General features: G+C 45.5%; 8 protein-coding genes across 8 annotated transcripts; 4 read left to right on the top strand and 4 right to left on the bottom strand.

The window, feature by feature from the left end:
* The first annotated feature begins 300 nt into the window (after positions 1-300).
* On the top strand, positions 301-1,574 carry SCO1 (Cu-binding protein). The gene has a single exon (XM_020207396.1). The coding sequence runs from the start codon at positions 318-320 to the stop codon at positions 1,212-1,214; it is 897 nt and encodes a 298-aa protein (XP_020066234.1). The 5' UTR covers positions 301-317; the 3' UTR covers positions 1,215-1,574.
* An 80-nt stretch (positions 1,575-1,654) lies between these two features.
* On the bottom strand, positions 1,655-4,894 carry CANTADRAFT_25365 (uncharacterized protein). The gene has a single exon (XM_020207395.1). It carries the CDS (start codon positions 4,835-4,837, stop codon positions 1,937-1,939), a length of 2,901 nt encoding a protein of 966 aa, XP_020066233.1. The 5' UTR covers positions 4,838-4,894; the 3' UTR covers positions 1,655-1,936.
* Positions 4,895-6,518: 1,624 nt separating this feature from the next.
* THI13 (4-amino-5-hydroxymethyl-2-methylpyrimidine phosphate synthase) lies at positions 6,519-7,535 on the bottom strand (the record flags this gene model as incomplete). Its single annotated transcript, XM_020209371.1, has 1 exon — positions 6,519-7,535. One exon carries the CDS (start codon positions 7,533-7,535, stop codon positions 6,519-6,521), a length of 1,017 nt encoding a protein of 338 aa, XP_020066232.1.
* Positions 7,536-8,127: 592 nt separating this feature from the next.
* CANTADRAFT_190846 (uncharacterized protein) lies at positions 8,128-9,365 on the bottom strand. Its single transcript, XM_020206407.1, has one exon. It carries the CDS (start codon positions 9,241-9,243, stop codon positions 8,593-8,595), a length of 651 nt encoding a protein of 216 aa, XP_020066231.1. The 5' UTR covers positions 9,244-9,365; the 3' UTR covers positions 8,128-8,592.
* Positions 9,366-9,486: 121 nt separating this feature from the next.
* On the top strand, positions 9,487-11,070 carry FCY24 (Fcy24p; the record flags this gene model as incomplete). Its single annotated transcript, XM_020206599.1, has 1 exon — positions 9,487-11,070. One exon carries the CDS (start codon positions 9,487-9,489, stop codon positions 11,068-11,070), a length of 1,584 nt encoding a protein of 527 aa, XP_020066230.1.
* Positions 11,071-11,304: 234 nt separating this feature from the next.
* CANTADRAFT_46443 (uncharacterized protein) lies at positions 11,305-12,225 on the top strand (the record flags this gene model as incomplete). Its single annotated transcript, XM_020209336.1, has 1 exon — positions 11,305-12,225. The coding sequence occupies one exon, from the start codon at positions 11,305-11,307 to the stop codon at positions 12,223-12,225; it is 921 nt and encodes a 306-aa protein (XP_020066229.1).
* Positions 12,226-14,512: 2,287 nt separating this feature from the next.
* On the bottom strand, positions 14,513-15,088 carry CDG1 (Cdg1p; the record flags this gene model as incomplete). The annotated part of the gene is made up of 1 exon (XM_020208650.2): positions 14,513-15,088. A coding segment is annotated over one exon (576 nt), but the record flags the coding sequence as incomplete, so codon positions are not given.
* Positions 15,089-16,247: 1,159 nt separating this feature from the next.
* SSU1 (Ssu1p) lies at positions 16,248-18,469 on the top strand. The gene is made up of 2 exons (XM_020206404.1): positions 16,248-18,183; positions 18,304-18,469. The coding sequence occupies exon 1, from the start codon at positions 16,455-16,457 to the stop codon at positions 17,982-17,984; it is 1,530 nt and encodes a 509-aa protein (XP_020066227.1). The 5' UTR covers positions 16,248-16,454; the 3' UTR covers positions 17,985-18,183; positions 18,304-18,469.
* Positions 18,470-18,980: the final 511 nt, after the last annotated feature.

Genomic DNA, 18,980 nt, shown 5'->3' with positions numbered 1-18,980 from the left:
CTCCTATACATTTCTAGCTCTATGGGTGGAGTTATGGGAATTCACCCTGCGCATGGCTACGCTTGCCAACCATCGGCCTTTATTTAATTTCCACATTCCTACAACAAAAGTCTTACCTCAATGCCCTGGAAATCCTTCTCTTGTAGACCATCACCTGCACTTCCCCATCCAATCAGCCAAACCCCTACGAGTACACTTGCATGTACAATCCCGCCCCTCCAATTCTCAACCCCGACTATCACCGATCACGTGTTTTTCTGGTTGCGACATCTACTGGAAACAAAAATCATCTGTTTCTAGCACCAAAACCACCCACCATGCTTTCCAGACTTTCCACCAAACGCGCCATCAGTGTCGCTTCTATAGCCACACATGGCCCAAGAGTATCTCCAGCTGTCCGCTATTTCCATGCCAGCACAATAAAACTCAACGAATCAAAGTCCGATGCTGGCAAAAAGCGGCCTTTGAGTAGAGTCGCTATTGGCTCTGCCACCAGCAACAAGAAGTATGCTCCCAGCAACAGTATCGAGTTTGCCTCCTGGAAGGCTGTGTGTATGTTGATCGTAGTTGGAGGTGGATTTACCTACTGGTTTTCGAAGGAGAAGGAACGGTTGAGACTTCAGAAGGAAGTCGAATCCAAGAGAGGGTATGGTAAGCCGCTTATCGGTGGTCCCTTCAACTTGGTGGACCATAACAACCAGCCATTCACCCAGGAGAACTTGAAGAACGACCAGAAGAAGTTTTCGATTGTGTATTTCGGGTTCACCCACTGCCCTGATATTTGTCCGGACGAATTGGACAAGTTGGGAGAGATGTTGGAAGAGTTGGGCAAGTCCAACATCGAGTTGCAGCCTGTTTTCATCACCTGTGACCCTGCCAGAGACTCCCCCGAGATTATTAAGCAGTACTTGGAGGACTTCCACCCTTCGATCATTGGCTTGACTGGTACCTACGAGAACGTCAAGGCGTGCTGCAAGCAGTACAGAGTGTACTTCTCCACGCCTCCAGACGTCAAGCCAGGCCAGGACTACTTGGTGGACCACTCGATCTTCTTTTACTTGATGGACTCCGAAGGTAACTTTGTCGATGTCATTGGCAGAGAAGCCACTGCTGCCGACGGAGTGGAGAAGATCAAGAAGCACATCGACGCCTTCATCCCTCAGGCCGAAAGAGAGGCCAGAAAGGAGTCGTGGCTCGGTTTCCTCTACAAGTGAGTCTCATGGCTCATGATTTCTGTACATAGACCTGTAAATACTACTTGAATAGACTTGGTTTAGTCCTAGTTTGAATTGAAACTACTTGAATTGGTTGGTGTAGTCAAGTCTGTAATTAAAATTACATGCACTTGATTAGGGTAAAGTAGATGCTAATTTGGAAAAGAAGTTTCAAATACTACTTGAAAGACTTAACGGTGTAGTTATGCTTGTAAAATGGAATTCGACTGCTTCATGTCTGTATTATGGATGTTTTTACTTGACTGTTGGTTCCGCCAACCTCAAACCAAGACAATGCCGAACACTATGGCGAGGAGATAGAACAAACCTCCAAGTCAATCTATCGTAATGAAATGCTTCTTTCGCAATTTAATCAACTATTATTTTATTTCAGAAGGGGAGGCGATGAACTAGTAGATATTTCACTCCCTTCCTACGTGTGTCTCGAAATTAAGATTTATTCTATATAAAAATGTAAAGTGAATCGTCAGTGAATGACAATTAAGAAATTTGTTAGCAAGCGTCGAAGGTTTAAACCAAAGCATCGCCCCCCGCAAGCTGAATGTGCCCTTCGAAGTGTGTCGTTGCACTGTCATTTTCACTTCGACCCGACTGTATTAGCAACAAATATAACCAACCAGATCTCCAACCAATGTAAGCAACCAACGTCAAGAGTCTTTACATGTCTTTTTGTTAACTTCTAAATTAATCCAAAAGTCGACTCATTGTCTGGATAAAAGCCATGAGATAATGCTGAATGCTGTCCACAAGCCAAGATTTTGAAACCGAGGAAACGAAGTCTTTGAAATCACACAATCCACCATAAGCACTAGTAACTGAAGAACCAATACCACCATCATACCTAATTGAATACTACCATTTTTTGCACACTTAGGCTCGAGTCCCCCAACTCTTGCCTCGGAGTATGCCTCGGAGTATTTGGTCCAGAATAACTTAGGCTCTGGATTTGGTATATTTTGGTGAGTTGAATCAAGTTCAAGTGCATTGATGGATTTCTGGACCTCTAATAGGAAATATTCCTCATAGATCCGGTTGCAGTATCCCTCGAAACTTGCTGAAGTTACACTAGATTTAAAACCTTTCAAGGAAAATTTGGTAGGCGATGCTGACCTGCTCGAGAAATACTCTGGCTGTTCGCTTGGAGAATTTCTCACACTGACACCAAAACCCTGGAGTTGGAGTGTACTTTCCTGAACATTAGTCAAGGCAAAACCATCAAGAAAAGCATCAGGATAATTTTTGGTCACAGAAACGATATCTCGAATCTCAAAATATAAGTCTGATTTGGTGGAGAATTGTTTCAGATTAAATGATGTTAAAACTTCAGGACAATCTACTTCGGTGTTCTCAACCAAGTTGAAAGATTTATGGGAAAGTTGGACATCAACCTCGTCAGGGACATTCGAACTTTCGACCAACATCTCTCTCTCGGGAGTACCCTCCATAGCATCGATATTAGCGGCGTAATCATGATAACACAAAGATCCAAGTTTCCAGAATACTTCAGGAGTAAAAATCATTTCAGATTCCAGAAGGACAAGGAAATACAACAAGCAAGCCTTGAGCATGAAACTATTCTTAATGCTCCATACAAGAAGAACAACAAGAATAGTAAGCATCATATCCCGAAGGAAATCAAGACTAGAGAGATTTGCCTTTCCACTGGAAGTTGAATTCTTGTGAAATTCAAGAAGATATTCGTCAGAAATTTCGACCACCCCCTCAACTTCTAATTCTTCTCTGATATAATCGTCATTGCTAGAAGAGTTTTCTTTCACAAAGCCCTCTAATTTGATGAAATCTTGGGGAGCAGCATTTTCAAAATTGTTGGCGTTTTCGCAGCCTTCTAAGTGAACCGTTTCATTTATACCATCTCCGCAATCATCAGTCACTTCATCAGCATCCAACTCTAAGGAAGGTAATGAGCAGACATTGCTTTCTTTAATATTCTTCCCACTGTCTGGGGTATGGGCAATTTCTTGCTCCTCGGCGCTATTTGTGTAAACTGCACTGGCTGCTAATTGCAAAAGGGTTTCTGCAGTTTCAAGAACCACAATGTTGGGAGTGCCAGCCTCATTAGCCTCCAAGTGTTTGGTGCTTTGAATAGCATCTGCAGCAGCAATACAAGGCTCAGTAAAATCGATGCCTAGTAATTGCTTAATAGTTTGAGTAGCTTCAACATCAACACCAAAATCAACACCAAAATCAACACCAAAATTGGTAGCCGTACCAATAGCTTCAAAGGGTGTGATAACTTCAACAACTCCAATTTCATCAATGTAAGGGCTATTGACTGTTCCAATGCCTAGTAATTGCTTGAGGGTTTGGGTAGCTTCAACATTAACGCAAGGTTCGGTTGCTTTCCCATTAGCCTCAGCTTGCAAGTGCGTGGCGTCTGAATAATCTTCAGCAGCAACGCTGGAAATGTCGACCTCTTCGATCGTCTCTAAGTGCAAAAACAATTTGACTTCTTCAGCATCAACTTCAGGCGTGTCGACCTCTTCAACTTCTTCAATAGTCTCTAAGCTTAAGACGAATTTTAGTTCTTCAACATCAACCTCAGGTGTGTAGACCTCTTCGACATCTTCGATGGTCTCTACGTTTAAGAAGAATTTTAATTCTTCAGCATCAACTTCAGGTGTGTCGACCTCTTCGACAGAATCTAAGTGCACAATGTCTGCATCTTCAGCATCAACGCTAGGAGTGTCAACGGTGTCGCAGTGCGTAGTGTCTGCATGAGTGTCGAGCTCAACGGTCTCTAAGTGTGCAGTGTCTGCATCTTCATCATTTGTTAGGTGACCCTTTTCATTCTCCCTGTGTTCAATAAAACAGGAGGACTTGGCCTTTTTGGCCTTTCCGGACTTCTTTTTGTTCTTTCTGGCCCTGCTCTTGGAAAATTTAGGTGCTCTAATGATTAAACAATCATTAGGATTAATCATGCGAGCAAAAGCAATAGACTTCATCACAACAGCATCAATATTAGTTTTCTCCGAAACCTCAGCAGCCACAATTGGCTCAATCATACCTCCATCATCTTCAGTAGCCTCACTTGGCTTTTCCATACCATCATCAACATTTTTTTCCTTTGCAACTTCATCTGCCACAAACAGCTTTTCAATACCAACATCAACACTCTCCTCTGAAAATTCAGCAGCCTCATGAGGCTTAATCTTACCATTAATAACTTCAGTAGCCTCACTTGGCTTTTCCATACAATCGTCAACATTTTCTTCCTTCACAACTTCATCAGCCACAAACAGCTTTTCCATACCAACATCAACATTTGTTTCCTCCCAAACTTCCGCAGCCACAATAGGCTGAGCTACACCAGCATCAACTTCAGTAGCCTCACTTGGCTCAACCATACCTTCATCATCATTTTTTTCCTTCGAAACATCACCTGCCACAAACAGCTTTTCCATACCAACATCAACATTTGTTACCTCCGAAACTTCTGCAGCCACAATTGACTCATTCATACCAACATCAACTTCAGTAGCCGGCATTTCCATACCAGCACCAACCTTAGTTCCAGTTTTCTTGGAACGTTTCTTCACAGTGTAACACTGCTTCTTGGGCAACTTGGAAGCGTCGCTCTTCATTGGAGAGCTTTTCTTTTCAAACAATGCTTCAGCCCAAGTGGGTGCATTTGCACCAGGGGTTTTGCTCTGGTGAGGAGCCTTCTCTTCAAAAGAGGAAATGGTCATGTTGGGACGACCACAAACACCATTGGCCCATTCCTTGTTGAAAGGAGGGACAGCCATATTCTTCCCAACCAATTGCTTGGAGGGAAGAGCAGGAAACTTGTCAGCGTGGTGGGATGGCACTCCAGTTACCTTAGCATCAACGCTAGATCCACAAAGTGGATCAGCGGAGCTGGTCACAGAAGGCGATTCCAAAAGCTGAGGAGACCCTGAGGTCTTCACCGCATTGCTAGGTAATGATGGTTCAGAGCAGGGACTGGTAGTATCTCTATTCATAGACATTGCAACGTTTTCTTTGCTGATCGTAGAAGAAAGATGTGGGTAAAAGGGCAGAACGATTCTTGTTTTACGACGTAAGTATATAGTCCACAGACACAGGAGCGCGCCCTCCAGAGCCTCGGCTCTTTTGCAGCTAACCAGCAGAACTCTCCCTTCTCTGTAGTTTATTTTTCGTTCGATAGATCTCGTGAGATCTCTGATTATACCCTCAATATGGGTGCAAAAAATGCGTGGTTGCAAAAACGACTGTGTCAATCTGCAACTTTGTGTCAAGATCATAAACCCACTGGATTTCAACACAGGCTTCTGAATGGAAAGAGCCTCTGATACGTGAAATATATGAGAGGTTTGAAATTGCAGGTTATTGTAAAAAGCTATGGAGGTTGCACGAATGTAAGGTTCCATGCATCATCTCACTCGAAAATTGAAATTTCTGCAGCATTGACAGCCCTACCAATGGCATCAGACTTTTTAATACACTCACTTATTTGGCAAATCCTTGTTCTTATCTGGTAAAGTAGTCTCGGGCATCATAATAGATATTAGTTCGGCATATCAGTTATTCATCTTTCTCAACTTGATCACCAGAATTTATGAATACCTTGTTAAAAGCTCGGTCCGATCACCGAAAGGGGTATCTGGTAAAATTAGTCGAGTTGATGGAAATAGCTCGATTCAGTCTAAGTTCTTAGCAGATAGAACCATATAGAATATGAAATGATGTCTTGATTGGAAATCAATTCTTCATGGAACTATTAATAGTAAAATTTGAAATTTGGACTTGATGGAAAATCAGTACGCATTTGGGGTTTTTTAACATATGTATAGTCGAAGTTAATCCCAAACGAGTTTAAGATAATTGAATTGCACGTCATAAATTCGGTTTGTTTCCTGTCAACAATTCAAAGAGATAAGGGATGGTTGGAATCCTATAATTACCACCAAGGCAACTAGTGCCTGTAAAAAGTCATCCAAAATATGGCTTCAGGTGTCAGAATTTGGTATTCTCTTGTGAAATGCAATTATTATACCATCTCGTAATAACATTTCCTTGTGGTCCCTCCAAAGAGTAGTCGCTGGTAGAGACCTTGATGATAGACTTTTGCTAAGTCTCAATGCCTTCCAACAATCCAATATATTTGATGGTATCCTAAAAATTGGAATAACAGCCAATACTACTTGAAATAGACTTCGAATAACCTATTTGAGTTGAATACTACCTGGATAGACTTCGTGATATATATCCGTAACTTGAAATGAATACTACTTAGGATTGAAAGTTTCCTATCTGTATTTGTATCTACTTGACCAATCTTCTGTAGCCACCACATGCCCTGCACTCGGTTTGTAACTGGGCTATCAACTCTTGTGCCTCCAAAGGGTCCCTGGTCTCGACAGGCTCTTCCCAAGATAAGAATTCGTTGGTGTAGTTGGGTTCGTAGTCGCCAGGTAAAATTTCCAACCGCTTACCATACTTGGTGACCTTGGTCCAGTCTCGCTTGACGTTATACAAGGAGTCGGAGAAGTAAGCAAAGCATCTTTCGAACATCTTGCCGTTCAATTCCGACTTCATCTGAGGCTTGAAGTCGCAGTACTCGGCCCAGGCGTCGTGGGGGTGCTGGAGCACGTAGTCGGTGGCCTTTTTGATGGCGGTCAAGAACTTGGTCATTTTCTCGGGGTTGGCAGCCATGAATTTATCGTTGGCAATGTACAAAATGGTGCAGAAGCAGCAACACCCGAGCTCGGCCAACTTGTCGATTCTAAGCATCATGGCATCGGTAGGGGGCCTGCCCTCCTTCTTGCAGAATTCTTCCAACTCTACCTGCTGGATGCACTCAATGCCAATTCCAGCGTCAATAGAACCCTCAATTAAGTACTTGGCTACGTTCATGCCACATCTGACGGTGGTGTAGTCTGCGGGGGTCATACCGTAGTACTTGGTCAATTCATCGACCTGGATCTTGCCAAACTCGCCAACGTAACCAATACGCTTGCCCTTGAGGGATCTGAAGTCCTCAGTGACTCCGTTGCCCTTGAGGTAGAGCAACCCCGTGAATGGCTCGTCAAGAAGCGATCCAATTGAGGTGACGGGAAAGCCTCTGGCTTTTGCAGCCAAGGTGTGCACCATCGCCTTCAATCCCATGTCGATCTTGCCGGAACCAATAAGCTCGGTGACATCCGACGGATTGGAGGGCTCCAAGATGGAGATGTCGAGGCCCTGCTCTTTGAAGAAGCCCTTGGTGGACGCAAGATAGACTGGGATGTGGTAGGGAGTGGCCTGCCAGTTGAGACAGAACGAGATTTTCTCAGTGGTCATAGCGGCAAATGGGAGGAGTGGATGGCGTCCAAACAGGACGGGAGGTTGGGACTTTATAGTGCTGGGACATGCAATCACCCATAGACCAACTTGCAGCAATTCCATCCCCTTTTCCCATAAAAGCATATTGGTGGTCGCTATCTAAGTGCATAGGGTTGAACTGGCCACGGTTGCGAGAGGTGTAAACGCATTGACACTCCAGCGTGGGGGAAAGAGAGGGGGGCTATCAGCCAATGGGAATTTCAATAGGTCATAAAATGGGTTGCTTGGCTAATTCAGGGATGTATTCTGAGAATGTTTCGTTGCCAAATTGGCGCCGTTATTCCCGTAAGAGCATAGGCTGGACTTTTGGGTAAAGGGTAATAGGCAGGAGTGGGACTGTCAGTGCCCAACTGGGTTAAAATAATAAATCCAATAGTTTACATTAAAGCATAAGTTATTAATGGCTACGTATGATTTAATGAGTATTCAAGGAGTATTAGCAGGAACTGAGCTGGTATAGAAATAATGAATATTTACTGAGCTGAACTAAAAAAAGAATGGGTATTACTAGAAGCAATCCCGTAACTGAGTTTTTGCGGTGATCATGACTATCTACTATACTAAAACCTGGGGGGCTAGAGATGAATATTATCGCCAGTAACTAGGCTATTGAACTCCTAATAATGAATATTTATTAGAATCTGAGTTGTTGACGTATTGAAACCGAATATTCACTCAATATAGCATTACTAGGAACAGAGAACATATATTAGAGCTAATGCTTTTAGTATTTTACTCTTCTCTAATGCGAAACAATGACCTCCATATCAAGTTGGTTCTAGAGGAAACATAACATTGATGCTATCACATTGACTAATTTACCTCCTTAAATATAACCTTTTTCCCTTTTTAAACTATTACTTCTCACCTACCACTCCTTCCGTGCTTCTATTTCTTCCTTCTAGCTTGACCTCTGGATTCAACTTAATACAAGTTCATACCCTTTACTCCATTCTATTTGGTTTATTCAACTTTTATACGGATCCAACTAACTAAATCCCTTCTCACTTCCTACCTACTCGTACCGATAGCACTCTTGGAAGAAGGCGATTTCCAACTCCAAAGTCTGGTGAAATACCCGCTCGCAATCTTTTGCAGTCGAATCATCCACCACCCGCTCAACCTCCGACTTCAAAAAGGCAGTCCATGCAGTGAATGCTTCGCCACTGTGCAACACTATCCACTCCTTGTGCTTGTACGGCAAATCAGCTGCAAGCTCGGTTTCTTCCGCCCAGTCAAGGTACACCTTTTCCATGGCATACATAAAGGTGATTACCTCCGGATAAGTGTTGAGTGTAGCCATAAAGTCGATGTATTGAGCGACCGCAGGCAACACGGGAGGCTTGGAAGAGGTCATGTCAGCCACCTTAGCGCTTACGCTGTCCCGCAACTGGTCCAACACGATTTTGAAGTAGTCGTTCTCGTCGTTGCAAATGAACCCGATCTGTTTCCCCAACACAATAGCGGCCCTGGCGTCGTCACACTGGGCCAACGCCTTTCCAAACACCTGCAACCCGGAATTGAAGAACATAAGGTCTTGGGTCAAGTAGGTGAAAAGCACATGGTCAGGAAGTGTTCCCGAACATAGTTGTTGAGTGAGCTGGTGGGTTACGGCTCCCGAGAGCTGGGAAGCATACTTGTGCAAGAGCAGGTCCACAAATGACATTATGGCGTGGTGGAGGTGATGTTGGAGGCTGTGCTACAATGAACACTACCCGTCAATCGCCATTGGAACAGCTGGCGTGGGTGGTGTCGTCGGAGTGTGTTGGCCCTAGTTGCTTTTAATCGCATTAATTATGCGAATATAGGTGTCTTGCATGAATGGAACCACCAGATGATCTGACACCCAAAGTAAGATCGAGATCTGGACTGGACAATACTCTGACTAGTTCGCCAACCGAGATCAAAAATGTCTAAGGAGTTAAAACTGTCTGTCGACGGACATTCTACCAGTGCAACCGAGTCCTACACCGAGATCAAGTACACCGAGAACAAGTATTTTGCTTGGGTGTATCAGCTCGATGAGTTTGGTATTGAAACCCGAGGAATCGAACGGCTCACTGCTGAAGAGAGGCGTTGCACCCAACAGACGTTGGTTTGGCAATTTGTCAACGTAATTGGCCTTTGGTTTGCAGCCTGTGGAGGACTTACCTCCATGTCTTCGTTCTTTCTTGCAACCCTCGTGTTTGGATTGAACTCGAAAAACGCCTTGGTCAGTGGTATCATTGGGATGCTTATTGGATGTCTTGTTCCGGCCTATTGCTCTACAATGGGTCCGGAGTCTGGCTGTCGTCAAATAGTGAGTGCTCGCTTATTGTTTGGTCAGTGGGGAGTCAAGATAGTGTCTTTCATCTGCATTGTGGGAGGCGTGGGCTGGTCTGTGGTTAATTGCGTTCTTGGAGGAGAAGTTTTGGCTGGTTTGGGCCCCAATGTTCCCATTCTGGCTGGAATTATCATCATTTCGGTGCTTAGCATGGTGATATCTATATTCGGTATCAGGGTGTTGCTTCGCTTCCAGACTGTCACCGCCATCCCCGTCACCATTGCATCCATTTTGTTCTACATTGTGGTTTGTAAAAAGATAGGTTACCTCAAAGAAACAGATGCCATGATTGCGGCTACCAATAATTCTGCAATCACATCCACGGGCAATTGGCTTTCTTTCTTTACTATCGGATACTCGGTGACTGCGACCTGGGGATCGGGTGCCTCGGACTACTACATCTTATTCCCACAGGAGACCCCTCCCATCCAGGTATTTTTGGTGACATTCTTGGGGATTTCAGTGCCCACTACGTTTGTGGCAGTGGTTGCAACTTTGTGTGGTTCAATTGCGTATGGTTATCCCCCATGGAATGAGGCCTACCAGCAGTTTGGAGTGGGTGGAATCATCAATGAAGCATTCAAACCCTGGGGAAACTTTGGCAAGTTTGTGGTATTTGTGCTTTACCTATCACTCGTCTGCAACAACATCATGAATACTTACTCGTGTGCGTTTGAATTCCAACTCATGGACCACCGTTTGGTGAGGGTTCCTAGATGGTGCTGGGTGATCTTGGTGACGGTGGTGTACTTCGTATTGTCTATGGTGGGAAAAGAACACTTCTCCACCATCATTTCGAACTTTTTGCCAATGTTGGCGTATTGGATTTCGATCTACATCACGGTTTTACTTGAGGAGAATCTCATTTTCAGAACCTCCGAACGTATGAGACGACTCCATCACCAAGAGAACATTCCGAGCGGTCTACACTACAACTGGTCTAATTGGAACAAACCCCAACATTTCACCATGGGCTTGGCGACAGTTGCAGCATTTTGCATCGGAGCAGTCGGTCCAGTGCTCGGAATGAATCAGGTATACTGGAGAGGCCCAATTGCCGCAAAACTTGGGGAAAATGGTGGGGACGTGGGCTTCTGGCTTTGCGCGGCATTTACTGCCGTGGCATACCCCCCTTTGAGGTACCTTGAACTCAAGAAGTTTGGGCGGTAGAGGTCTTGTGGAGAAGCACCCCACAAACCATTGAGTGCAGTATGGGTTTTGCGCAGGCACGGCTAATTTTGATCTGAGCCAGTCCCCCGCATGGACGTTGTCGCGGGATGCCGCGGAATTGTCGCGATGATAGCGGGCCAAATTTGGAAGTTCCCGATAGGAGCTTAAATATAAGTCGCCCAATCTGCTGGTGCAAAACAGCCAAAGTCACACTGTTTCTATTGCAACATCACCATGGTCAAACTCACTCAAGAACAAGTCGACACCTTCCACCGCGAGGGATTGCTCTGTGTGGAGAACTTCCTCCTGTCTGAACAGGTCCAGACATTGAAGCAAAGGGCTCAGGACCTCTTGGACAACTTCGATGTCTCCACTCACCCCAAGACCCAATTCCGTACCAATGAAAACGACCACATCGGTGACCAGTATTTCTTTGATTCTGCCGACAAGGTCTCATTCTTCTTCGATGTGGATGCATTCGATGAGGCCGGTAACTTGCTCTGGCCCAAGCAGCGTGCTATCAACAAGCTTGGGCACGGCTTGCACATGCATGAGCCTGTGTTCCGCGAGGTCACCTTCGATGACCTGGTCAAGGATGTGGCCAGAGCATTGGACTTCAAGGACCCTCGTGTGTTGCAAAGTATGTGCATCTTCAAGCAGCCAGATGAGGTCAAGGGAGGCGAGCGTGACAATGCAGTGCCACCCCACACCGACGCATGGTTCTTGTACACTGAGCCCCAATCAGCATTGGGTTTCTGGTTTGCTTTGGAGGACTGTGACGAGCAGAATGGGTGTTTGTCATACAACCCAGGCTCCCACAAGACATTCCCCATCAAGAAGAGATTTGCCAAGGTAGACGGCGGAGATAAAGGCTGTAATTTTGTGGATGTTCCTAACGATGAGCCTATCCCAGAAGATGATCCTGCAGCTTACAAGCCTGTTCCTTGCAAAGCCGGGTCTTTAGTATTGATCCACAACCTGGTATTGCACAAATCCGAGAAGAACAGACTGTCCAAGTCCCGGTACGTTTATGCGTTCCATGTGATAGACGGAGTCGCCAAGTACGACGAAAAGAACTGGCTTCAAGTTCCTCCATGCAAAGAAGGAGGACAAGAATTTTCGAAGTTGTACGAGGAGACCAAGGAGATGCCTTGAGGGTGCAAAACAGTGACTGCGAAATAGCATAGAATAATAGGAGGTTGAATTTTTAATGTTCTAATTGATGTAGTGCTTCATCCATAATGGCAGCATTCTTAGCAGAAGCTGCGGAAAGTACCCACTGTCGAAAATTTAAACCAGGACGTGTTTATAAGTAGAAACTCGGCTTATAAAGCATACTTTAACATGAGATAATGATTTGCTTAACACACTGATTTTGTGGGTACCACTTATTCGGGCCAATTGGAGGCGCTATTCCTTCTTTGATCTGATGATTTTACTTTAGTGAAGTTTCAATATAGTTATTAATTAGGTTTTTTTATTCTACAAACTCAACAGATTTATATTTTTGTATTTGATTGAGCTAAATCACTTCAAAGGGTGGATTCTGAGTGTTGAGCCAATTACATTTTGGGCTGCTTCAGGGTGATCAGCAGCTAAAGGTGCAAAATCCAATCGTGAAATAAAGACAGAGCAATGTCAATAGATGAAACAAGCATAGCTTTTCGGATTATTTCTTACGTTTACATTGCCGTGGCTACAATTCATGTAAGGTTGAATTTAGCGTTCAGAACCATTGCCTCAAAATTACTCCGCAGATGGCTTTGGTCACTGAGTGGATTGTAATGCATGTTTTAGAACTGACAAATACCGTAGCATAATTGGCTTGTTTTCTGTCTGCAATGGGTAAGGATTTACTGTAAATTACGAGTTTGGGTATTCGGTGTGTTTGAGGGAAATTCTATTACAGAACAGACTAATGTAACCTAATGAGCTAGATGCTTCGGTGATGTTACGCTGAAGAATTCGCACAGCATTATATTTTCTGTGGGCGATCCCTAGGTCTAGTATCTATACTGGTTTCTTGATAAAATATGACCATATGTTAGAGTTCCACCTGAATGCACTATTTTTGCGCTGTAATAATAGGTTGCACGCTATATACAATGCTGAATCCGTCTTTCCCGTGCATCATTGAGCTATACCAATAGTTTCCACTCTGTAGACATTCTCTGATGGTCCCTCCTACATATTATTTAGACCTGAAAAATAGGTGGTATGATAAATCGATTTTTGATCTTATTTTTTCACGATATTAATATTGATGGCATTGCATTAGTATGTGGTCTTTATTTCATGATGGATATTTTATGTTCTCGCAAAAAATATTTACCCTACATGCAGATTCTTCAAAGATGATATAGATACATTTATTATTAGGGGAATAAAATAAGTTCTAGTACGAATATTCTTTTCTCTTGCATTTAAGTACATACCGATATTATTGGGGGCATAAAATAATTCTTTGTACAGATATTCTTTTCAGTTGCAACTAAATTATTAGCAATATCCCAGTTACTCGCATCTAGAGCCTTGAATAAATTCCTCTGCCAAGGCACAGGTGTACTGAGCAATATAATAAGGCACTTTCTAAAGAATTCTTGCCTATTGCATTTGAAACCATTTTAGATATTAATTGGGAGCCTGAAAATAGTCTCTGATGTACATATTCTTTGCAAGATCTTAAGGATATTTATTAACAGTATTTTGAATATTCTTTGTCCCTACTATTGAAGGTACGAATATTTAATAAAGCATTATGCGATCTCTTGGGGCTACGTTAATTTTATAAGCGACTCGACGAGTTACGCCAAGAGAACAGACGAAGATTAGCTAATGCCCGATCCATTTGCGATGAAGCAGGGAAATATTGTAATAAACCCGATGAGTTGGGTTAAATATCCTTCCCCTCAATTTCTGCTTGAAACTCGGGGTGTTTGTGGGTAGATTTTCGATGTGAAGGACTGTTACTAAATCCGAAAAAAACTATGACAAAGCCAGCAACACCGACAATTCGGACTTAGTTCTCACTTAAAATCTGTTGAGGTTTCAGGAATGAGATCTATTGAGAAGCATGACGAGTGAATGTGTGTAACTACGAGTAAGATACTATTCACCAACCCAAAATTAAAATTGACAACGAGACATTCATGCTCGCATATTAACCTCCTGCTCGTAATTCTTTCCACTGCTCTAGTCCAATTGTACTGCTCGAATTGTTCGCTTCCTATACTCAAAAGTTCAAGTCAACTGCCCTTAGTTCCCATTCCACTGCGATCCGAATCATATTGCTCCACTAATTCCATTACAGTATCTACTGTTCTCTCCCGATTCTACATCTTCTTTCTGCGTACAGTTCCTTTATTCCCCCAGGCCTGGCCTGGCTATGCTATCCTATCCAGAGAATGCTAAAATATAGCTATAGTAATGTTTGTGGCCACCTCTAACAGGTGGATCCGCCTTTGGCGTTGACCAACTGGCCCTGCCAGCTGTAGTACTTGCTCATATCCACATGGTGTTTCTTGCCGTTGCCAGCCTCGTACATCGAACACCCGTACATCGAGGCGTATGGAGGCGTGTACAAGTGGAGCGAAACCGCCTGCTTGGTGCCCAGGTTGGAGATCTTGTGGAGTCCGATGTCGTCGGAAATGTATCCCACCACGTCTCTGTGCAACACCGTGTTCTTTTTGGGCACCAACTGGCCCTCTCCCTCGGGAATGTCGTACAACGACTCGGTGAGTTCTCCGTCGAGGATTTTCATGCAGCAGTGGGCGTTGGCGTGGTCGTGAATGGCGCTGGACTTGCCAGGAGTCCATGCCAACATGAGCAAGTTGGCGTTGCCGTTGATGTTGAGGATTCCGTTACGAGAGTAGTTGCGGCTGGGGTCGTGGAGCGCAAGATGGGCCCAGTCTGCCTCATCGGACTGGTACTCTTCCATAATCCGTTGGACTTCCTCGATGTCGATATCTTCCGAAGAAAGACCTTTGGTCCCCAAAAGAGCCCTGAGCTTAGCGATAAGCACCAAAAGTCCGCTGGAAGGGTAGAGGCCAAGGCCATCGACCTCGTCATCCACGTCAGATGGATTTGTGTTTGTGGCTCTGGGGTCTTTCTGGTCGGGTATCACCATATCTCTGGCAGAGCCACAAGCGGAGCTTCCTGGTCTGTCTAGTATGGGACTGTGGTTGTTGGATCTGTCGAAGAGATGAGGACTGCTGATTGTTAACATTGTGGATATTACACTGAAATTGGGGGAGGTGAAAAGGCGGCTTATATATTTGTGACCGCTGGCGGCGGCGGCCCAGAAATTGCAAGGGCCCAATCACGGCACCTTCCTGAATAGGAATGTCGGCTGGGCCTGGGCCGCAGGGAGCGGCCTCAAAGGTCACGCCAACCGGGCGATTGACGAAGCCGAGAGCGTATTATTGCCTTATTGGGCTAAAATGGGAGAGTACACGACTGGTGACGTCCGAGCAGGGGTGACGAGGCTATTGTCACTGGCAGGGGGCTTAACCGTCCGTGTTTCAGGTGAGGCCACCCTGGCAAAGTCCAGGTTGTTGGAGCAGATGTGCCGGGGTCGCTGGTGGGAAGGGTGAGCATGGCGGTGACGAGATCCCATGGCCACAAGCACGAATGCAGGGCCCAATTTGCGCCATGTCAGGAGACCGGAGTCACATGGTCGTCCTGCATGCCGCGCAAAAATTTTGCGTGGTATCATTGCGCAGACTGCATGTTACCAGAGCCCGTCCGGGTTTCGGTAGTGTCAAACACCGTTTCCGAAACGCCTTTCCTGGACAATAAGAATCCGGCCCTCCGATGGGGGTCTGGAGTCGGGGGGTCTGGAGGTTGTGAACATCCATCCACAGATACCACCCTTTTCCCGGCCGTGGAACCCGCAAATACCGCAAACACCACGTATTGCAGTAAAGGTGATACCAGCGGGTCACGTGCACGGCCAAGGGCTTGGTGCTAAGACAAGGACGGGCACGCCGTGACACCACGCCAGCGGTCCGCAATGCTTGGAGGTTATGCACAGCACATCTTCGACCAGCCGTCCGTCTGGAGCGTCAGAAGCGTCAAAATAGCGCCCATGCACCCGCTGACAGATAACAGTCGGGACTAGCGCCCGAGGCGCACCTTCCTCATTAGGTAAGGACCGCTGCGATGGCCCGCTGATCACCGCTCCCATCGGGGTCTGGCGGGGTTTGGCCCCATGCGGAAACTCCATTGCAGTGAAGTCATCAATACCAGCTATCTTGTGCATTGGCGCCAAGTTGACCACTCCCTTATATAACCAAAGCACCCCCAGCCAGTCTTCACCCACCACTATTCCATCCACTAGCAGCACTTGCATTACTCCTCCCCATCCCAAACACATCCTTACCGCCATGACTGCTGTGGCTCCAGACACAACCGACATGGGAAATGGCGACAGATCCAGTTGCACCACACTTTACACTATAAATACCGCTGGCGTGCCGCCCCCTGCTAGCCCCAACCAACACCTCCCACAACAACCCCATGGAGGTGAGCCCAAGACGCTGAATGCTGCACCACCACGTGCGGTCCCCCCAGCTGAGCCGTCATCGTCGTCCTCAGCCTCCTGTTCACTCACATCGTCGTCTTCAGACCCTTATTCACTCCCATCTTCATCGCCCAGCTCGTTTCTCTCACGTCTTCGTGCTGAAGCCTCCACCAAGCTCATCGATGAGTTCACCCCTGCATTTTTCATCCCCACCATGGGTGTGGGCGTCTGTTCCAACCTTCTCTATAACTTCGCCTACCCTGGCCACTGGCTCCGCATGTGTGGCTGGGTGTTTTTCGTGACTGCGTTTTTGTTCTGGGTGGTTTCGCTGGCGTTGTTTGCATTGCATGTCGCCCGTCACCCTGAAGACCTCAAGCGGTACCACACCGACCCCAAGCTCGCCCCGTTCATGGGGTGCTGGCCCATGGGCATGACCACCATCATCAACTTCTTGGGGTCCGTGTTGCACCCGCACCCCCGTGGCATTCTCGTGGTATACGTGCTATTCTGGATCATGGTAGCAACCGCGTTGTACAGCGTGTGTGTGATCTGGTTCTCCACCTACCTCGCCAAGCTGGAACATGGCGCTGCTGCTCCCACGTCGGTTGACCAGCTTGGCGATCTCCGTGCCACCCTCCTTCTTCCGGTGGTCACCCTCATGGTGGCTGCTTCATCTGGCGCCTTGTTGGTGCCTGCCATCCCACCCAACCTCCAGGTGCCCACTTTGGTGGCCAGCTTCATGCTCTGGTCCAACGCACTCGTGTTGGCGTTCATGGTCACTACCATCTACATGTGGAAGTTGGTGTTGTACAAGATCCCCTCCACCGACTTGATATTCACCTCGTTCCTTCCAATCGGGTTCTTGGGCCAGGGCGCCTACGCCATCATGCTCATGGGCACCAACATCAACCATCTCGTGGCCCATGGCACCCCCGACCTGCACTTCTTCAAGTACGTCGACTGGTCCACCACCGACCCCGAGGCGTTCAAGACCACCATGGGCAACGCAGCCGTGTTGGTGTGCGGGCTCGTGTCGCTCCTTTTGACCTCGTTTGGCTACTTCATGACCTTCGTGGCCGTAGTGTCGTGTGTCTCGAAAATCAGGCCTTTTGCCAAATCTCCCAATACTGAGCACACCCACCCCAAATACGGCATCATCAAGTTCAACCGCGCTTTCTGGTCCATGACATTTCCGTTGGGAACCATGTCGTTATCCAACACCGAGATCCACCGGGTTTTTGGCGATGGGCTTGTGTTTTTCCAAGTCATGGGTGCCATGTACAGCACCACCGCCATTTTGATCGTGATGGGGTGTCTTTCGGGAGTGGTCTATGGGTTCTACAAGTCCATTAAAAAATGCATACATGTCCCTTCCGTGGAGGACAAAGTTTAATAGAAATAAAAGTAATGAAGATATGTATTTTGCAAAGGAGTAGTGATATGAATGTAGGCTGGGTGGGTTTCTCCAATTGTAATATAATGGAACTGTTAAGATTGTATTTTCAAGAGTATTTTCGAAGGAAGAATTGCTGTAGGGTATTCTTCCAGCATTATTATTGAATGAATAATAACAATTGCAGGGTTTTCACCCCATATGGAATTAGTAATAAGAATTTTAGGAAATTTCCCCATGCCATATGGAACTAATAATAATAATTGTAGTGTTCCACGAAAAGTAGTATGGAGGGAATGATCTATGTTGTGTTACTCACTGTGAATGTGGTGGGAATATGATTTACCCCAGTTGGGTACAATTGTTAATAACGATTCTATTTTTGAAGCTTTTCAAATTATTCACGATATATTATATGATAACTTGACATATTTTTTTTGAGTAGCTGATGAATGTCTTCGATGCCATTATTCTACATCACCAATACTACAGTAGATAGTGATGGATATAGGTTCAAGCACAAGGAGAGATTCTTGGGAATGCATGTTCCAAATCACAGATGGAAAACACCAAATTTGGATGTTTTCCCTTTTTCATCCCTTTTTGGAACCTTACGCCATCCATACTTCACTATTACGGACCTATCTGGAACACTACAGTACTCCCCTTTTTCTGAGGAATTTCGTGGTGTCATTATACCTCTGTTTATTTCTTCCCAGTGCATTTTTCCTCTTGCTTATCTTCAAGTAACCTTTAATGACTACTTTGAATCTGTCTAGACAACAAACACAACAATAATGGGTACAGGTGGGAAGCTGTGAATTCTACCGATAGCCAATTAGCTATCGAATGACTGCTTCCGTGTTCTGCTCTATGAATCCATGCGAGGCTCTCTGTGTCGGGCCTCTCAATATCCAATATTCAGCACCAATTCATCTTAAAACACCATTTTCTGAGATTTTCCTCATTCAAAATGAGTTCCCGGATAATCCCCAC

Source organism: Suhomyces tanzawaensis, assembly GCF_001661415.1.
Source record: "Suhomyces tanzawaensis NRRL Y-17324 unplaced genomic scaffold CANTAscaffold_2, whole genome shotgun sequence".
Lineage (NCBI taxonomy): Eukaryota > Fungi > Ascomycota > Pichiomycetes > Serinales > Debaryomycetaceae > Suhomyces > Suhomyces tanzawaensis.
Note: the sequence above shows the minus strand (reverse complement) of the source record. Positions and strands in the feature narration are given on the sequence as shown.